A 16,048-nucleotide genomic window follows, 5' to 3' on the forward strand; every position below is an offset into this window, starting at 1 on the left:
GAGGCTCCGGCCTCTGCTGCCGGGCCTCGCCTGGCCGAGGGAGGCCGGCGAGGGGAGGGCAGGGGGCGGGCCGGGCCCCCGGGGCTCCGGGGGGAGCCTCTACCTGGCGGCCTTGCAGGCAGCGGGGCCCTGCCGGGCGGAGGAAGAGGAGGGGAGGAAGAGGAAAAAAAGGTGGGGGGGGTAATAAAAAAAAAAAAAAAAAAAAAAAGGAGGGGGGTCCCAAGCCGCCGCCCCAACCCTTTCCCCGCCCGGAGGGAGGTCAGCGCTGCCCTAACAAGGCCATCGGAGGCCGGGAGCTGCTCCCAAAAATAACCCCGCGGGCCGGCCCCCGCCTCGGGGCCCTTTTATGAAGGAGGAGGAGGAGGAGGAGGGAGAGGCCTCCACCCCCCCCCCCCCCCCCCCCCCACCTCCGGGCGGGCAGCCAGCAGAGGAGAGGCTGGGAAAGTAAAATAGCCGAAAATAGCGCCTGGGAAGGGGCGACCTGCTCCCCAGCGGCCTCCCGGAGGCAGGGAGCGCCCGTCGAGGCTGGCTCTCTCCTGAGCCTCCCCCGGCCCAGGCCTGCCGTGGCCCCTGGACGAGGCTGTTGGGGCGAGATGTGGAGCTCTGTGCCTCCTTTCGGGGCAAAGCTCCAGCCTCAAACACAGCGGTGCACCTTGGAGAGCCTCCTGAGCTGCCAAAGAGGCGCTGAAGAAAGCGCGTGTGACTGCTGGAAGAGCTAAACGTGTCTAAATGTCACATAAACGACACAACAGCCGTACATCTTCCTGTGCAGGCACAGGTGAGGACCACCGCTGTGAAGAGAATTGCAAAAAGCCTCACAAATTACTCAGCCACATAAACGAGGGAATGGGCTCCTTGGATATGGGACTGACACAACTCACAAGTGTCCCTTGGCAGAACCAGACCCCCCAACCCCTTTTCTACTTTAATGTCAAATCTTAAAATTGACTCATGTCAGAAATTCGAACAAAACAAAACAAAACAAAAAAAACTTTCAGACTACTTAGTCATGCTTTCGAGGTTTGCTCTGCACCACGCAGGGCTGGAAATTGATGTTTTCTCCAAGCAAAGCTGGAGGTTTTTGGTTTGTGGCTCCTGGGCAGACCCAAGCAGCGTGTAGTATCAGGGCTGAAAGCAGTAACGCAGCACTTTGCAGCTGCCCACGGCCTGCTGTTTTGCAGTGTTCCAGGATTTACCAGCCCAAGTATGTTATAACTGTCCTAGGAGGATGCCAAGTCCAGGACCATGTAATTATTTACTTAGAAACTCTTCCTAATTACGTAGCACAGTTGTGAACTGATAGACTGCTGTTTAAATATTAGTAATTTATGCACATGGTGGCATTTAGAGAGCCTGTACTGAGTACTGAATCAGCCATGCAATCAAACTTTAGAAAACACTAAAATCTTGTGTGTAATCAGGCACCACCCAGAGCTCCGCTGATTTCTTCTTTTTGGCAGAAAAATTAACGTTCTGCTTTGAAGGCCGGTGAGGCAAGGAGTCAGCCGCACCCAGCCAGCCCCGACTCGGAATGGGGTGACCTCTAGTGGCTCTACAGCACTCGCTTCCCATCCCAGTCTGCACCAGTTCACCCTGCTTCCCGTCCCAGTCTGCACCAGTTCACCTTTCTCTATTTTTCACACTACCTCCTGGATTTCAATCCGCTTTATAGAAAGTGGTATCGAGCACCTGGCATTTTAATCCTAAACCCCGCAAGTACAGGTCTGTGGTGATTATCAAAGAAATGTTAAAAAACAACATATATTGAAAAAAGGTCTTCACATCACCATGATACCTACCATGTTACATGCAATGGTGATGCAGCTGCTACTAGCAAACATTTGGGAACAGCAAAGAATAATTATTTGAGAAGGAACGTCATTTTGCAGCCCAGTCTATTGCAGACAATAGTCAAAAAATAAATGCCTTGAATTCAAAGTACCAGTTGCAGAAGTACAGCTACCCAAGAGCAGGGAAACTGAAGGAAAACCCAAACACAATCCACAAGGGGTAGCTGACACTTCAAAACTTTGGGCAATAATAGCTAAATTTACACAGTCACTTGACTTTGGTAACTAACTTTCCACAAAATGCTAGGTACTGCCACAGAGATGGTATTAAAAAAAAAAAAAGAGTAATGCCAAAGTATTTAGCAGGGAAATGTTTGTCTCAGTTTTCTCTCCAGACCGTACAGGCAAGAAAAGTTCAGGTACAGCAAACAGTAAAGACAAACTTAACACTGCTCATCTCCCCTCACCAAATCATGTTGTATGATACAATGCTCTTTTGCTATACACATACGAAAATATAAAGTGATTGCGCTTACACATATCAAGTACGGCAAGCTGGTTATTTCTGAAGTACACTTCAGGAAGACTGCAAGGCTCCACCAATACTCTGGACTTGGACAAGGCATCTGAAGTGACAATGGTTCAATAAAAAGATTGGAGGGGGAAGAAAATACAGTGCTCAAGATTTCCCTACTGTGCAGCTGACAACCTAACACTGGAATAGCTGCATTTGGTGTTTTAGAGCAGGCTGAACAAAGCTGAAGAAACACTAAGTTAGGACCTCTGAAGCTGGCAAATGCTGTTTTGGCCTTCCTAAAAATAAACCTAACAGAGTCCATCTTATTTTTACTTCCGTCAACTTGAGAAGCAACACTCCTGAAGAAAGCAGGATATTTCTGCTCCTGCAAACAAGCCTCTAAGGCCTTCTGGACATTCAGTGAAGAGTTACACTTGCTTCACGTTTTCCCACTAGAAAATACTACAGAGATCACGATAACCTCTTGAATCAGGTCTTCCTTTGATAGTCCGCATTTCCTTTCTGATCAGGCAGCCTAGCAAGCAACTCTTTCCTTTGTTAAACTACCTTCACCTGACTAACTGAACAAAGACAGGTGAAGGAGGGTGTCTGTTTAGGTGACTGTTATAAAGCCTCTCTTTAGGCACAAAGGAATAACAATGTCTACACCCAGAAAAAGGAAATTCTCTCTCCTGAATTTGCCTAGACTAGAATTTGTACCAAGCAGAGGATGGGAGACGATCATCCTTTATGAAATAAAATCAGAGGCACAGTTGTCCAAAAATGCAAGCCTAAGCATTACAAACTGAGGCCAAACTGACTTCACAGAAGCTGAAGTACACCAAGTTTCTCACATAAGAGCTCTAACCACCAGGAGACCTAGAGACTCTTCCCTTCCAACAAACTGAAACAGGAGGATTTTGAAAACGAGGTAGAGTTTCCCACATTAGATCTCTCAAGTATAGGCAGATACTTTAAAGACGCTCACTGTTTACTTCATTAGCTATTCCAAGTTTAAACTATAATGCTTAAGCTAAAGTGTTTGTACAGCTGAAATAATGAACATTACCTAGGATGCAAAGAAAGTTTTTTATTGCAAGCACAGTGAGCAATGATCGGATTGCATCTCACATGAATGTGACTGAGGTCACATTTGAACGACCCACACGTCTGTTTTTAGTGCTCCTCGTTGTCAGGTGTACATCATTTCTGCCATGTGAGACATTTTCTTTGGAATATACAAGTAATATTCCATGTATCCCGAAAGATCTTCAATAGTCACATCATCCACAAAGGCCCTGGCTTGCTCAGAGCAAGAGCGTGGAGAACTTGATGGAGTTCTTGATGGCAAAGCTTGAGAGTGATCCTCAGCAACTGTTATTCTATCAGGTGCCAACGGGAAAGCATTCTGCAAGCCAGAGAATTTGTACACCTCCATATCTTGCCATCGTTTACACTGACAGGCTTTATCTGCACAGGCACACGGCTTATTCTTGTTCAGCTTGGACACAGATTGAAAGTCAGAGAGCTCCGTAGTCTTTGGGCCTGCTTTGGATTCTAGAGAAATGGCAGCAGGAAAGTTTTCCTGTTTGTTCTCTGATGCAGACTGCACAACAGAAACTCCTGAAGAATCAACATCATCTCCCTTCTGGTCAATGTCTGGAGCAATACGGCATCGTTCATGTGCACAAACTTCCTTTGGGATTGGCATCCCAAACCCTGTGCTGTCATCTTGGGCATCCATCTGGCTCTTGTGCACTATTTGGCTGCACGTGGAATGTGATTTTGTGCAGCAATGGACAAACTTTGGAGGATGAAGAATTGGAGATTTGGAACGCCTGCGACGCTGGGTTCTCACAACTCCTCTTGAAGGCTTCTTCACAGGCCTACCATGGAAAGATAGGAAAAGTGAGTGAAGTTTCACTAAAAGACTTACTGGATTATAGATAACATCAGGCAAGATATCTAGTGTTGCATGCAAGAGCTTTAACATCAGAGTATTTGCTCAGGGTATTCCACTGTCTTGGAATTTTACATTGTTCTAGTCAAGCACCTGTATAAAATATAAAAGAGACACCTGGGAAATGAAACCTGAAGTGCACGTCTTTAGGATTACAAAATGAGTAAAGCATGGGAGAGAAGATAAATAACCTCCAAGAGAAGGACAAAGCACAAGACGACAGCACAAAACCAATGACTTGAGGCAAGAGGATAGTTTTGTTTCAGTAGACGTGTGAAGTTCTGAATAGATATTCAAGAAAAATTCTTTAATCTACTTCCCAAGGCATACTGACATCTGCAATGTTGAATGGTTATTCCAAGAGATTATCTGAAAAACAGCACTTCGCATTTATATTACAAAACATTTATAATGTTTATGTACCTAAAGCTGAACAGCATTTCCTTGCACTTCATATAACTGTAAATGAGAACAGTAGTCACATATGACAAGAAAAAGGTAGTGCGGAATGTTTTTATATAGTGTTTTTAATGAAATAAATGTGGGTCCCTTCTTTAGCCAAATTTTCCAGTAACTGGGCCCCTATTTAAAATTCACTTTCAATGCAATCACATTTGAAGTAGTCTGACAATCCCTAGCTTATCTCACCCATGCCAGGTTTCCTTAGAAGTACACACGTTCTTAGGCTTGTTTTCATCTGCTGCTGTTCTAACTAGTGCTCTTGGACTTGTCCCCTCACCAACAGGAAGAGAAGCAGTAGATCTGTGAAAAAGAGAATGAAAACGTAACAGCCTAGGTTGGTTCACATTATGAATGTGAAAAAGCTCATGAAACTTCTTTTCCAGACGAGACTGCTCCAAATCATTTATGACGTGTCTTAAAAGACCTGCTCACAAAGACAACTCAAGTCTGACACATTCCTGTGTCAAAAGTTTGTATAACAAGCTTTCACTGAAGGTGGCATCATACTGCAAACAGATCGCAAATCCAAACTCCACACCTCAGTGATGAAGCACACAAAATAGCTAAATAGCAGAGGAGAGGGGGAAAAACATTACTGAAGAAATGTGCCTCTTTTTCCACAGACAAATAAGCTATTCTTTCCTAAAAATACATGTTCTTTGGACATAAATAGACTTTGTTTATCTGAAGAACACTTGTGTCTTTGTCTAGGACGATGTAAACTAAAACTCTTCATACTACTGCAAGTTTGATCTCTTCAGCAACAGAATTGTGACAGATTTTCAACTTCTATTCAAGCCAGAGATCATAAAAAATTACTAATTTCCCTGGTGCTATAAAAACCTCCCAAACTGCCATTTTCAATGAGCTGTGACAATACCAGAACAATTTTGCCAAGTTGCGGTTTTACATATTAATCTGGAATTGACAAGGAAATTTTTTTTCCAAATCCTTTTCTTAAATTGTTTTTTAAGGAGGACTGATCCCCTGAAAAGTAAAAATAAGTCTTTGCACGCTGTTCTAGGATGGCATTAGCTGGCATTTAAGAGACTAACCTATCAGTCAAGCACCTGCTATTTTCCATTTTAAAAAACATCAACACAGTAGTAAATTGAAGGTCAACAGTAAAAACTACCATAATTAAAGTGTGCCTGACTTAGGGGTGGGACTAGAGATACCAATGTATTGAGAGGCACGGTGGTGATAGATTCCTAATGAGCTTAATTACTTAAATGAAAGATAATTTTAGAAGTCCTTCTACTTGCCATTTAGCTTCTAAAGTAATTCCAATTACCAACTTGATACTTATATTCTGCCTTACTTACACTTTTGTTTCCGTCACCAGCATAACTGCATCACTGCCAGTAGCTTACTGAAATTCAGTACTATACACCTAATATGTAATCACACACATTTGTCAGCAGAAAAAAAAAAACATGATACAGAAGCCATCTGTTTGTTTTAGATAAAAAATGATTGTCACTAACAGAAGACACATTCTGCTTGTGTTCTTCTTCCTGGGACAGTGAGGGTTAAGTGCCACATCTCAGATCTCCCATGAAACAAGACAACACGAAAAGCATTCTTTCCCATTTAGTGTTTTTAGTTATAAACAGAAAATTTGTAAGTAACATCAATGAAAATAGTTTGTGTGGGAATCATGCATTGCAGCTAATGCCCTCCTTTACTGATATGGAAAGAATATTTCTCTCCTGGGAAAAGATGGGAGTTTATTCTCATGACAGGCCTTTAAAGCCATGGCAGTAAGCTAACTTCGAGTACAGTTCCACTGCTATGGATATGACCTCTGGCAGCCAGATTCATGCCAAAATTCATTTCAAATATGCTGTCAGTTGCTGCATATTATAAGGTTTGTTTCAAGCCTGTTGGGACCTAATAATGATCGAACGAATCACAATCCCTTTAGAAGCACAGTCTACAGCTAGTGAATTTATTTCCATTTAACTAGAATGAAGGCTTTCAGTGCCTAACCTTTTGGCATTACCTCGTTCCTTCAGATTTAACAGTGAGGGTGTTCCCTTCCAGTCCATTTGTAATATGTTAACTCTGTACCTCCCTGTGCTGGTACTTACCCAGCTGCGTCAACTCTTAGCTTTTTGAATGCTGTCTGCAGGCTTTCCTCTTCTCCATCCTTAGTTTCTGTTTTCATTATTGGGATGGTCAGACGCTGACAGAGTCACCATATATTGCTAAAACCAGAAAAGAGACATATCAAAATAAGAACCGATGCCTCATTAAAAACATTAGTTGCCCAGCAGCATCATAATACATGGAAGTAAACTCAAAACAGCAAACTGCACAAAGCTGAGGTCATTCTAACGGAACATTTCTGAAAGTTGATTCAGAACAAACTTTATGATACCCAAGAATGGAACAGTCTCTCATACAACTGCATTGGTGCGTTAGCAATTTAAAGTAAAATATAGTGTCAATAGCATCTTGCATACTAAAGTTTAGACAGACTCTTCCATTTGTCTTAGAGCTGCTACCAGGATAACTCCAGAAAAGGTGAAAGGTGAGAAGAAAAAATGACATTAGAAACAGCCAACTTTATGCAACTACGGGAGTTGATGTTACATATATATTTTTAAAAAACAAACTTTTGTTAAGCCAAGGTAAAGCGTTAAGCTAAACATTTTTTCTTATTTCTAGATCCCAGGTGTTTGGTTGAAATTCTCCTCTTACATTACAATTGGATGAAACAGTGCAGTGAGTCACATCAGACTCACAGCCTTCTGATGTGCTCTGTGATTGACTGTAGCTACTGCCACCATGGAGGACCAAAGGACAACAAATACACTGCTTTTAAAACACATTAACTTTTTTATTCAACCTGCTTAAATTTGGACAACCTACATTTAATTTTAATTACATTCATATTATACCAAAATAGTCAAAGTGAGTTAAACCGCATCTGTTTTTGCTCACATACACTGAACTGTTGGAAGAAAAAAGTAAAGCAGGACTCAGAAGTGATGATTTTGCGTGTTGTACTCCTCAATTTTACAAGTTTTTTTTTTTTTAAATTTAAGTACCAATAAAAACATTTTCAGGGTTGTCATTATTTTGTTTTCAGTTTGCAAGGCAATATGCAGACATACAAATTTGTGTTAAATAAACCAGAAGCAGTAAACTCACAACAAAAGCTGGTCAAGATTGTCTTGTCAATCAAGGATATCCCAATTTCAAAAAAAAGTCTCAGTTCTACACCACAAGCTCAGCATCTGTTGAAGTTTGCCTGGCCGGTTAACCTGCTTCACTTCATAGATTTTGAAAAGAACATACTTTTCATCTGTGTAGTCTCCATTACCGCACGTGAAAGTCCTTAAACAGAGGTATTTTGCTACTGAGGCCTCTGCAAAACTGCTTTTTAACAGGGTAGTATTTTCTACTTTGACTTCAGTAAGGCTTCCAACACCATCTCCCGTAAGATCCTGAGAGAAGCTGATGAAGCACAGGCTGGATGAGCTGCACGGCTGGGCACAGAGGATGGTGAGCAGTGGCACGAAGTCAAGTTGTAAGCCAGTAACGAGCAGCGTACCCCAGCAGTCAATAGCGGGGCCACTCCTGCTCAACATCTTCATCAAAGATCTGGATGACAGGGCAAAAGATAGCCCCAGCAAGTTTGCCAATGATACAATATGGGCAGGGGTGGTAGATACACCAAGGGTATCGTGCTACCACCCAGATGGACTTCAACAGCCTGGAGAAAAGGGCTGAGCAAGGGGAATTGCAAAGCCTGGCCCTGGGGAGCAACCCCAGGCACCAGTACATGCTGTGGGCCACCCAGCTGGAAAGCAGCCCAGCAGAAAAGGCCCTGGGCATCCTCATGGATACTATGGGGAAAAATATCCAGCAACATGCCCTTGTTGCAGCAAAGGCTCATGGTGTGCTGGGCTCCTTTAGGCAAAAGATTGCCAGCAGGTCAAGGGAGGTGATTCTTCCCCTCTGCTCAGCACCAGCGAGGCTGCACCTGGACTGCTGGGTCCAGTTCTGGGCTCCCCAGTACCAGAGAGACATAGAGCTACTGGGAAGAGTAGGGCCACCAAGACAAGTAAGGGACTGGGGCATCTCTCCTGTGATAAAAGGTGGGGAGCTGGGGCTGTTCAGCCTGGAGAAGGCTTGGGGGGATCTTAATGTCTAAAGTACCTGAGGGAAGGGCACAAAGAAGTCAGAGCCAGGCTCTTTTTGGTAGTGCCTGGGGGCAGGACCAGACACAAAGGGCACAGACTGAAAAACTAGAAGTTCTGTCTGAACACCTGGAAACACTCTAGGTTTTTTGCAGCACGGAAAAGAAGAAGTCTAGGTAAAGAAAAAGGAGCCATCAGAACCTCAGCAGCTCAGTTACTTGTGGAGATGTGGGGCGGTGACTTCTGCTCCCGGACAATCTCATTCCAGCTGGAGGCGGCAGCTCTCCACGCTGTTGTTCCAGCTGCTCGTCCAGCTACGATTCATATGGGCAGGCTTTACTGCAGACAGCTCTTATGACACACGCGGGATAATGTATCATAACAAGTTTAAGGCACACGCTGTCCCGTGACTCACGCAGTGAGTAAACACGAGAGGAAGCGGCCAGCACAGACGGGTGGCGCGGTGCTCGTCTGAGCAAGGCATTGTTTCAGACCTCCCTTCGTTAAGTTCGTTAAGCTCTGGTAACGCACACGGTCCCTACTCCAGTAAGGTACTTCTGTACCCCAGGAAGCCTCTTTGAAATTAGGAATCCAACCTTCAGCCTTCTCCCTAGAGATACCAGATCCCTGAAGGACACAGACCTTAGCTCAGCAATAAAAACACCCCCACGAGCAGCTTCTAGGTGACGGGATGGCGCCGAACACACCGCCAGGCTCGGCCTACGGGCTGCCCCCGTCCCCGGCACAGCCAGCCCGCGGGGGGAGCAGGATTTGCTCCCCCAGCAGCACCCCTCGCTCACCCCGTACAGCCGCCACGCTTCAGCCAGCCTTCCCCTCGCCCTCCTCCGGCCCCCCAACCCTCCTCCTGCCCCCCAACCCTCCTCCTGCCCCTCAACCCTCCTCCTGCCCCCCTCGCCCTCCTCCGTCCCCTCGCCCACCTCCATCCCCGCGCCCCCCCCAGCTCCTGCGGGTAACACCGTGCCCAACGGCCGCATGCACCCGGCCACCACCCGGATCCCTGCCGTTCCCCTACGCCCCCCAGCCGCCCCCCAGGCTCCCCCAGCCCCGTACCTGCCCGCCTGTGCCTCAGCACCGCCCTGCAGCGCTGCGGCGGGGCCCGGCCCGGGAGGCGGCGGCGGCGGGACGCGAACCCGCGGCCCAAAGGGAAAGGGAGGGGAGGGGGGAGGGAGTTTAAAAAAAAAAAAAAAAAACCTGAAATGCGCATGGGCGGTGCTCCCCGCGCCGCTGACGCCAGTTCCTGTTGTGCTCGGGGGCTGCCGCCGCCCCGGCAGCGAGGCGGGCGGGGGGCGGCCGGTGAGCGGGGGGGGGGTGGGCGCGGGGCCGCCTCACGGAGCGGGGCCCGGGCGGAGCGACGGGACCGGGACCGCCTCACGGAGCGGGGCAGGGCCCCACGGGACGGGGTAGGCCCCGTGTGGCGGCCGGCGGGGGGCCGGGGGTGGCAGCCCCGGGGGAGCTTTACCCCCTGACGGAGGCTGTATCCCCCCCTGAGGGAGGTTTTACCCCCCCCCCTCCCTCCCGGGGGGTTTCCTGAGGCGCAGCTCCCGGGGGGAGCCCCTTGGAGCCGGGCCTGCCGCCTCAGCCAGCCCCTCCCCGGTTCTGTGTTGCAGCTCCCGGCGCATGGCACGGCTCCCCGCGCCCTGACGGCCCCCCCATGGAGCCGGCAGCCAAGGAGGAGGAGGAGGAGAGCCTGCAGCTGGCCTTCAAAAAGCTGAGGGTGGACGCGGCAGGGTGAGTGAGCCCGGGGAAGGGCCCTGACAAGGCAGGTTGTTGGTATGAGTGTGTCTGCTGTTACTTTGAATCTCAAATGTGATGTGGGAAAAGGCTCCTTGCTCTCCTAGGGGTAAAAAAACTTCATCGCTTCAAACGAAACACGATCGTTATAACTGTCCACTAGGCAAAGCAGCACTTTGGTACTAATTTTGACTCAATATCCGACTGAAATTACACAGTGACAGCATGAAACCGTGAAATGACTCGCCCAGAGCAGGGGACCCACTCTAACTGTCGTGGTAGCTTTAGTCACCTTGTGCGATACGGAACTTGTTCATCCATTTATCGAAACGCTGATGCCTTCAGGCTCATCACTATTTACTGCAGCACATAAACATTTGCCTGGAGAGCATCTGAAAAAGAGTACCGAAACTTTGTGCTGCTCTAGAGCCTGGCCTCACTGGAAATTATCAGGCTAAATGTGGGCACTGATAATTTCTTATTTCAGAAGATAACAGAGTAAAATGTCTGTGGACATTTTTATACCCAAAACATTTGATAACGCACCGAATACATAGATAATATGTAGTATAAGCTTGTTCCTTAGCAGCAGAAGATAATAAAATTATGTAGGCTAATACATTGTGAGATAGTTCGCTTGAAGTCTTTTGGGAATTCGCCAGCATAAGGGAAAGCTTTTGTACTGATAACTAATGTTGGCTTATGAGCTCGTCTCCATAGCCATCAATATTCAGAACTCATGGCCTCCCCTGCTCAATAAAATACATGTTCGTTTGCTGCTCATTTTCTATATTTGAGGATGTCTTCTGTTAAGTGTGGAAAAAAATATCTGTTCTCTAGATCAGAGAGAAGCAAGGAGGAACGGTTAGTAAGCATTCCACTTCTGTTGTGTTGCCAGTGGCAGGCTGTGTGGAATTCTGGTTGATTCCTGATGATGTCTCTTCAGGCACAAAAAGATCTTGTTTTGAACAGCTAATACCTACTGACTAGTCTGTTAAGATGAAGTTTGGGCAGAGCACTTGTCTCTTCTGACAGAATTTCAGACACCTTACTTAGGATTTCTAGTCCTGTGTTCTAAATCACATATATGGCCATCAGATCCAAATCCATATGCTGATGTTTTGTTAAACATCTCTGTAATTGCTTGCACTTCCGTACTGAACTAGGCACAGAGCACTGTGGTAAGGCACATGAGGTAAGGTATGTTTGTTGCCTGGACTTCCAGGGCCAGAAGTATTTTTTTTTTTTCATTGTATGTTTATCTGGAAGTTCTAATGAGAAATAAATCAGTAATCTCTCCTTGTTTGTTGCTGTACCTCATCCACTTCTCTACTGACTATTCCTCAGCTTGCTGCTATGGGTTCCTGACTTTGCATTTTAGATGAGTAGGAGTCTATCTTTAACTACTATTGTCAGACAAAAATAATTGGAACATGAGTTTACATTCCTTTAACGTGTCATTTTGTTGCTAATAGGGCATGACATCAGCCTCTGGGCATTTTGGCCTTGTTTCCTTACATCCCACCTATTTTTAGGCACTTAACTGTGGTCAACAGAAAAAGGGTGGTTGGACAGATCTCCGTAAGATCCTGTTTCTAACCACTGACTATAGAGGAAGCCAAGGCTGCAAACTGAATTGTCTTCGCTAAGCATCTAAAGCTATGAGGCCGAATCCAGATCTTTGGAGCCATATGTTGAGGCACCATTGTAACGTGGCATTTTCCTTTTTACTTAGATGTATTGCAGCTCTGTCCGTGGGCGACGGGACGATTCTCAGGACACCGATAAGAACAGCTATGGATGGAGCCAAACAACACTCTGTCTGCTCCAAGGAAGCATGGCATGGGTAAAACATCCCGTTAGCTGCACCATACATGTATTGAGACATTTAAACCTTGCGTACTGTTTTCACTGAAAGTTGTTGTTAATTGTGTGGCTGAACATATCTTTCCTCTCCTTTCTATTGCAAATATTTACCATAACTGTTTGATACGATGTTTTTGAGAGGCTTTTCTCAAATGCTTAAAAAAAAAAAAAAATACTGCCTCTTGTCAGAGAGAAGGTACCTAAAACTTTCGTTTCCACTGATCTCCTCTCCTCAGAGGTCCTTCTCTTCAAGTCTTAAACCTTTGCACCCTCCTCTCACCCCCTTTTGGGGTTCTTTTATTTCTGTTTTGAAGTACCTGGGTATTCAGTGTCATTCTGCCAGCAGCTCTAACTGATACCAGGTTCTGCGTTACAGTTCAGTTTGGGATGACAAGCACCTTCGACAAAAGATTTTGGGGGAAGTGCCTTTAAAACAGGGGTGTTGCTATGTATCTCTCCTTTGGGGGAGCTCCAGTTCATTCAGACTCCTCCCCTGTTCCTGTCGGAGATTGTATGCCACCAGTCATGTGATTTTTCTAAGAAGCAAAAAAACCACCACCATTATATACACACACACATATATGTAGATATATACAGTTAGCCAGATGTTAGAGCTTTTTGAGCTGTGGCCTAGATTCTGTCGTTACCTACCTGTTGACCCGTTACAACCCTACAGGTGTGTGAGAAAGCCTTCGAGAGGATCGGCGAGAGTTCCGCGTCGCAGACGTTCCAAGTCTCCTGTCCTGCATCCCCCCAAGTTTACGTACTGCAACGTGAAAGCCAACGGCCAGCTGAAACACAAAACCCAGTCAGACACATCAAAGAGTAACGTCACTTCAGACGTTTTTGTTCCGGCAGAACACGGTACAAAGGACAGGCACGATTCTCACTTTGAGGCCAGCGATGACAGAAGAGCCAGAACTGAACCTTTGGAAGCTCCCACCACTCAAGAGCCTTTGGGGAGGTCGAGGGAGAATTGCCTTGGTCTCACCTCGTCCTTCGAGACTAGCTTGCATTCAAGCCAAACCTCAGATTTCCAGTCCTTATCCATGCTTAGCAATGGCAAGCAGTGCCCTTGTACGGACAAGAAGTGCCAGTGCAGACAGTGGCGCACCATGGAAGTGTACTCCTTCTCTGGTTTACGGAGCGTCCTGTCTGAGTGCGAAAAGGCGGTCCTGGGGGTCCGTGCCCACTCGCGTCAAAATAGGTCCCCGTGTGGAACGGCCTCGTCGGGTTCTCCCAGGTCGTGTTCTGAGCAAGCTCGAGCCTTTGTGGATGATGTGACTATCGAAGATCTTTCAGGCTACATGGAATACTACTTATATATTCCTAAGAAAATGTCCCACATGGCAGAAATGATGTACACTTGACTGAAAGCAATAGAGAACCATGATTCAGAGTTTGGAGTAATGGTTGGATTAAATGCCTTGTCAGTGCCATGTTTTTGCTGTTGTGTGTTTGATCAAATGTTTCTTTGCATCATACAGTTTAGTTTTCTAATAAAATGAAAAATGGAATATAGTTTCTGAGCTTAGTTCTAAAAAGAATGCACTAAAGTCTCTAAATACCTTAACAGAAGCACTGTAGATCAAACAAACTCCATTTGTTTTTTGGTGTGTGCTGTGGATATTCAAACTCTGTACTCTGTTCTCACTGTGTCTTTGGAAAAGAACCTTTTAGGTTTTGTTCTGAAATTTTGCAGTGTTTGGAAAGTTCATTCTTAACATGTCCCATACGTAGAGAAATGTTTCATGGCTACAGCTCTGTCCTCCTCATCCTGCTCTAGGAAGAAGAATGAGAAGGCATTCAGTATTTTGGATAGGATGCATCTCCTTTCCTCGAACGCTGCCTGGCTGCTTTTTAGTTGGATCAATTGGGAATGCGTCCTCCTCTCAGACCTGGGGGAGGTCCGGAGTGTGTGGGTGTGTGCTTGGACCCTTTTGTAACCTAACTAGCTCACTCTTAAGCAGTTCTATTTTTCTGCAGATAAGTGAAGCTCTTAGAAGCAAAAATATATTTTGTTATTTGTGCTTTACAGATGGAATGATTTAAGGGAGAGCAAAGCAGGCTAACAGTTTTTTGGGCCGTGCTGTCTCAGACGTGGAGGTTGTGGAGCCATCTATACACGCTGTTTCTGCATGTTTGATACACAAAGCAGTTTGGAGCTAGGGTAAACAAGGATTGTGTATCGTACAGGCTTTGTGGTGTAGAGCTATAACATTCCATCTGGTTGAAAATACTGAAATAAAAAGAAAATTGTTGCTGAGACTTGCGTTAATAAATGTTTGTCAAAACCCAACAAATTAAAGCCTGAATAATTTGATTTACACTCATTTTCCCCCAGGATAATGGGTTGGTTTTGCTTTGTTTTTAGAAATAACCAAGTCTGCTTTCAGTGTCAGATGCAAGCACAGGCTAAATGACTGCATTTGAGTAAAATACTCCAATTTTCACTTATACTTTTCAAGATTAGTTACCAGCAAGCCAAGGAGTTGCAATTGTGTACGGATAGGTAATAGATTGTTGGCCTTGCACTCTGTGCTAGAGAGGTCACAGACGTTCCAGGTGATTGCTTTCTGATTTTATTCTGGTCATCCCTAAATTCTACACGACGCTTCTGCTAAATTCAGATTAAAAGTTTTTAAAAAATCCAAGTAAATTTACTTTGCTCTTAAGCGTTGCCACTTCATACAGTTACTTAGCAGGCGATACTGGCTGGTACTCTCAAGTTAACTGATCTCTAAGTTTTGTCTTGCATATCTCCCTTACCTACCTCCGAGTTAGGAAGGAGGGTGTGCAGGTACTTAATTTGTTGCTGCTGTTTTTCAAAGGATATTTCTACTTTGACTGAAAGTGCTAATTTTCTTTTCCCTGTTTTGTTTCTGTCCCCTCTTTCAAAGGCCTGGTGTGCCTGGGGAAGTAAGGAAATAGGAAGTTAAGCAAGTCTGAGGTACATCCAGATGTGCAGGGAGGCAAGAGGTGAATTCAGATTGCCACAAGACTGGAAGAGAGGAAAGGTTCTCTAGGCACGTTTCCATAGAGTTCCTCGCAAGGCAGAATAACTAGTAGCTAGAGGGGGGGAAAGAGCCAAAAGCTCAGTGGTGGCATAGCCTGCCCGAATTGCTCTTTGTGAGAGCGTTTAAACACATCCGGTGCGGCCTGCAGCAGAGGGAGGGCAGCTGCTCCGGGTCCTCCGTTCCTACAATCACGCTTGCAGCAAATGTACCAAAACACTGCTAACATTTTCATCGCTCAAACCACCTCTTTTTGGTGAAATGAGTTCGGAGAGGCCCCCATCTCAAAGTTAGTGTTTCCTTTAAACCCGTCCCAGTTCAGCTCATCTGCTTAGCTCCTCTAATAGCTCCCGCTTGCTGCCTGCCTGAAACCTCAGGCTTTTTTAGCAGCCAGCACCTTGTCTGGGAACGTCTGCACGGCACCGCTGCCCTGATTGACCAGTGCTGAAGCTGTCAGACCCACCAGCTGATGGGGTCTGGACAGGGGATGCTGCCTGCGGGCTCTCTTCCCCTTCTTTTTTTCCCTGCAGGTTTTC

The 16,048-nt window shown here is 45.8% G+C and overlaps 2 protein-coding genes across 5 annotated transcripts; one reads left to right on the forward strand and one right to left on the reverse strand.

The window, feature by feature from the left end:
* Positions 1 to 3,377: 3,377 nt before the first annotated feature.
* OSER1 (oxidative stress responsive serine rich 1) lies at positions 3,378 to 10,193 on the reverse strand. 3 transcript variants are annotated; one of them, XM_035548223.2, is made up of 4 exons: positions 10,093 to 10,193; positions 6,823 to 6,939; positions 4,916 to 5,029; positions 3,378 to 4,193 (listed from the first exon to the last, which is right to left on the reverse strand). In XM_035548223.2, the coding sequence occupies exons 2-4, from the start codon at positions 6,897 to 6,899 to the stop codon at positions 3,500 to 3,502; spliced, it is 885 nt and encodes a 294-aa protein (XP_035404116.1). In that variant the 5' UTR covers positions 6,900 to 6,939; positions 10,093 to 10,193; the 3' UTR covers positions 3,378 to 3,499. The 3 variants fall into 3 exon arrangements, with proteins under 3 accessions (XP_035404116.1, XP_035404115.1, XP_035404117.1); XM_035548222.2 differs by lacking the exon at positions 10,093 to 10,193 and adding an exon at positions 9,952 to 10,066; XM_035548224.2 differs by lacking the exons at positions 4,916 to 5,029; positions 10,093 to 10,193 and adding an exon at positions 9,952 to 10,051.
* On the forward strand, positions 10,099 to 14,764 carry LOC118248844 (oxidative stress-responsive serine-rich protein 1-like). Of its 2 annotated transcripts, none has more exons than XM_035548225.2 (4): positions 10,099 to 10,194; positions 10,509 to 10,629; positions 12,368 to 12,478; positions 13,175 to 14,764. In XM_035548225.2, exons 1-4 carry the CDS (start codon positions 10,104 to 10,106, stop codon positions 13,866 to 13,868), a joined length of 1,017 nt encoding a protein of 338 aa, XP_035404118.2. In that variant the 5' UTR covers positions 10,099 to 10,103; the 3' UTR covers positions 13,869 to 14,764. The 2 variants fall into 2 exon arrangements, with proteins under 2 accessions (XP_035404118.2, XP_035404120.1); XM_035548227.2 differs by lacking the exon at positions 10,099 to 10,194 and adding an exon at positions 10,237 to 10,301.
* The last annotated feature ends 1,284 nt before the right edge of the window (positions 14,765 to 16,048 follow it).

Source organism: Cygnus atratus, chromosome 16 (assembly GCF_013377495.2).
Source record: "Cygnus atratus isolate AKBS03 ecotype Queensland, Australia chromosome 16, CAtr_DNAZoo_HiC_assembly, whole genome shotgun sequence".
In the NCBI taxonomy this organism is placed as follows: Eukaryota; Metazoa; Chordata; class Aves; order Anseriformes; family Anatidae; genus Cygnus; species Cygnus atratus.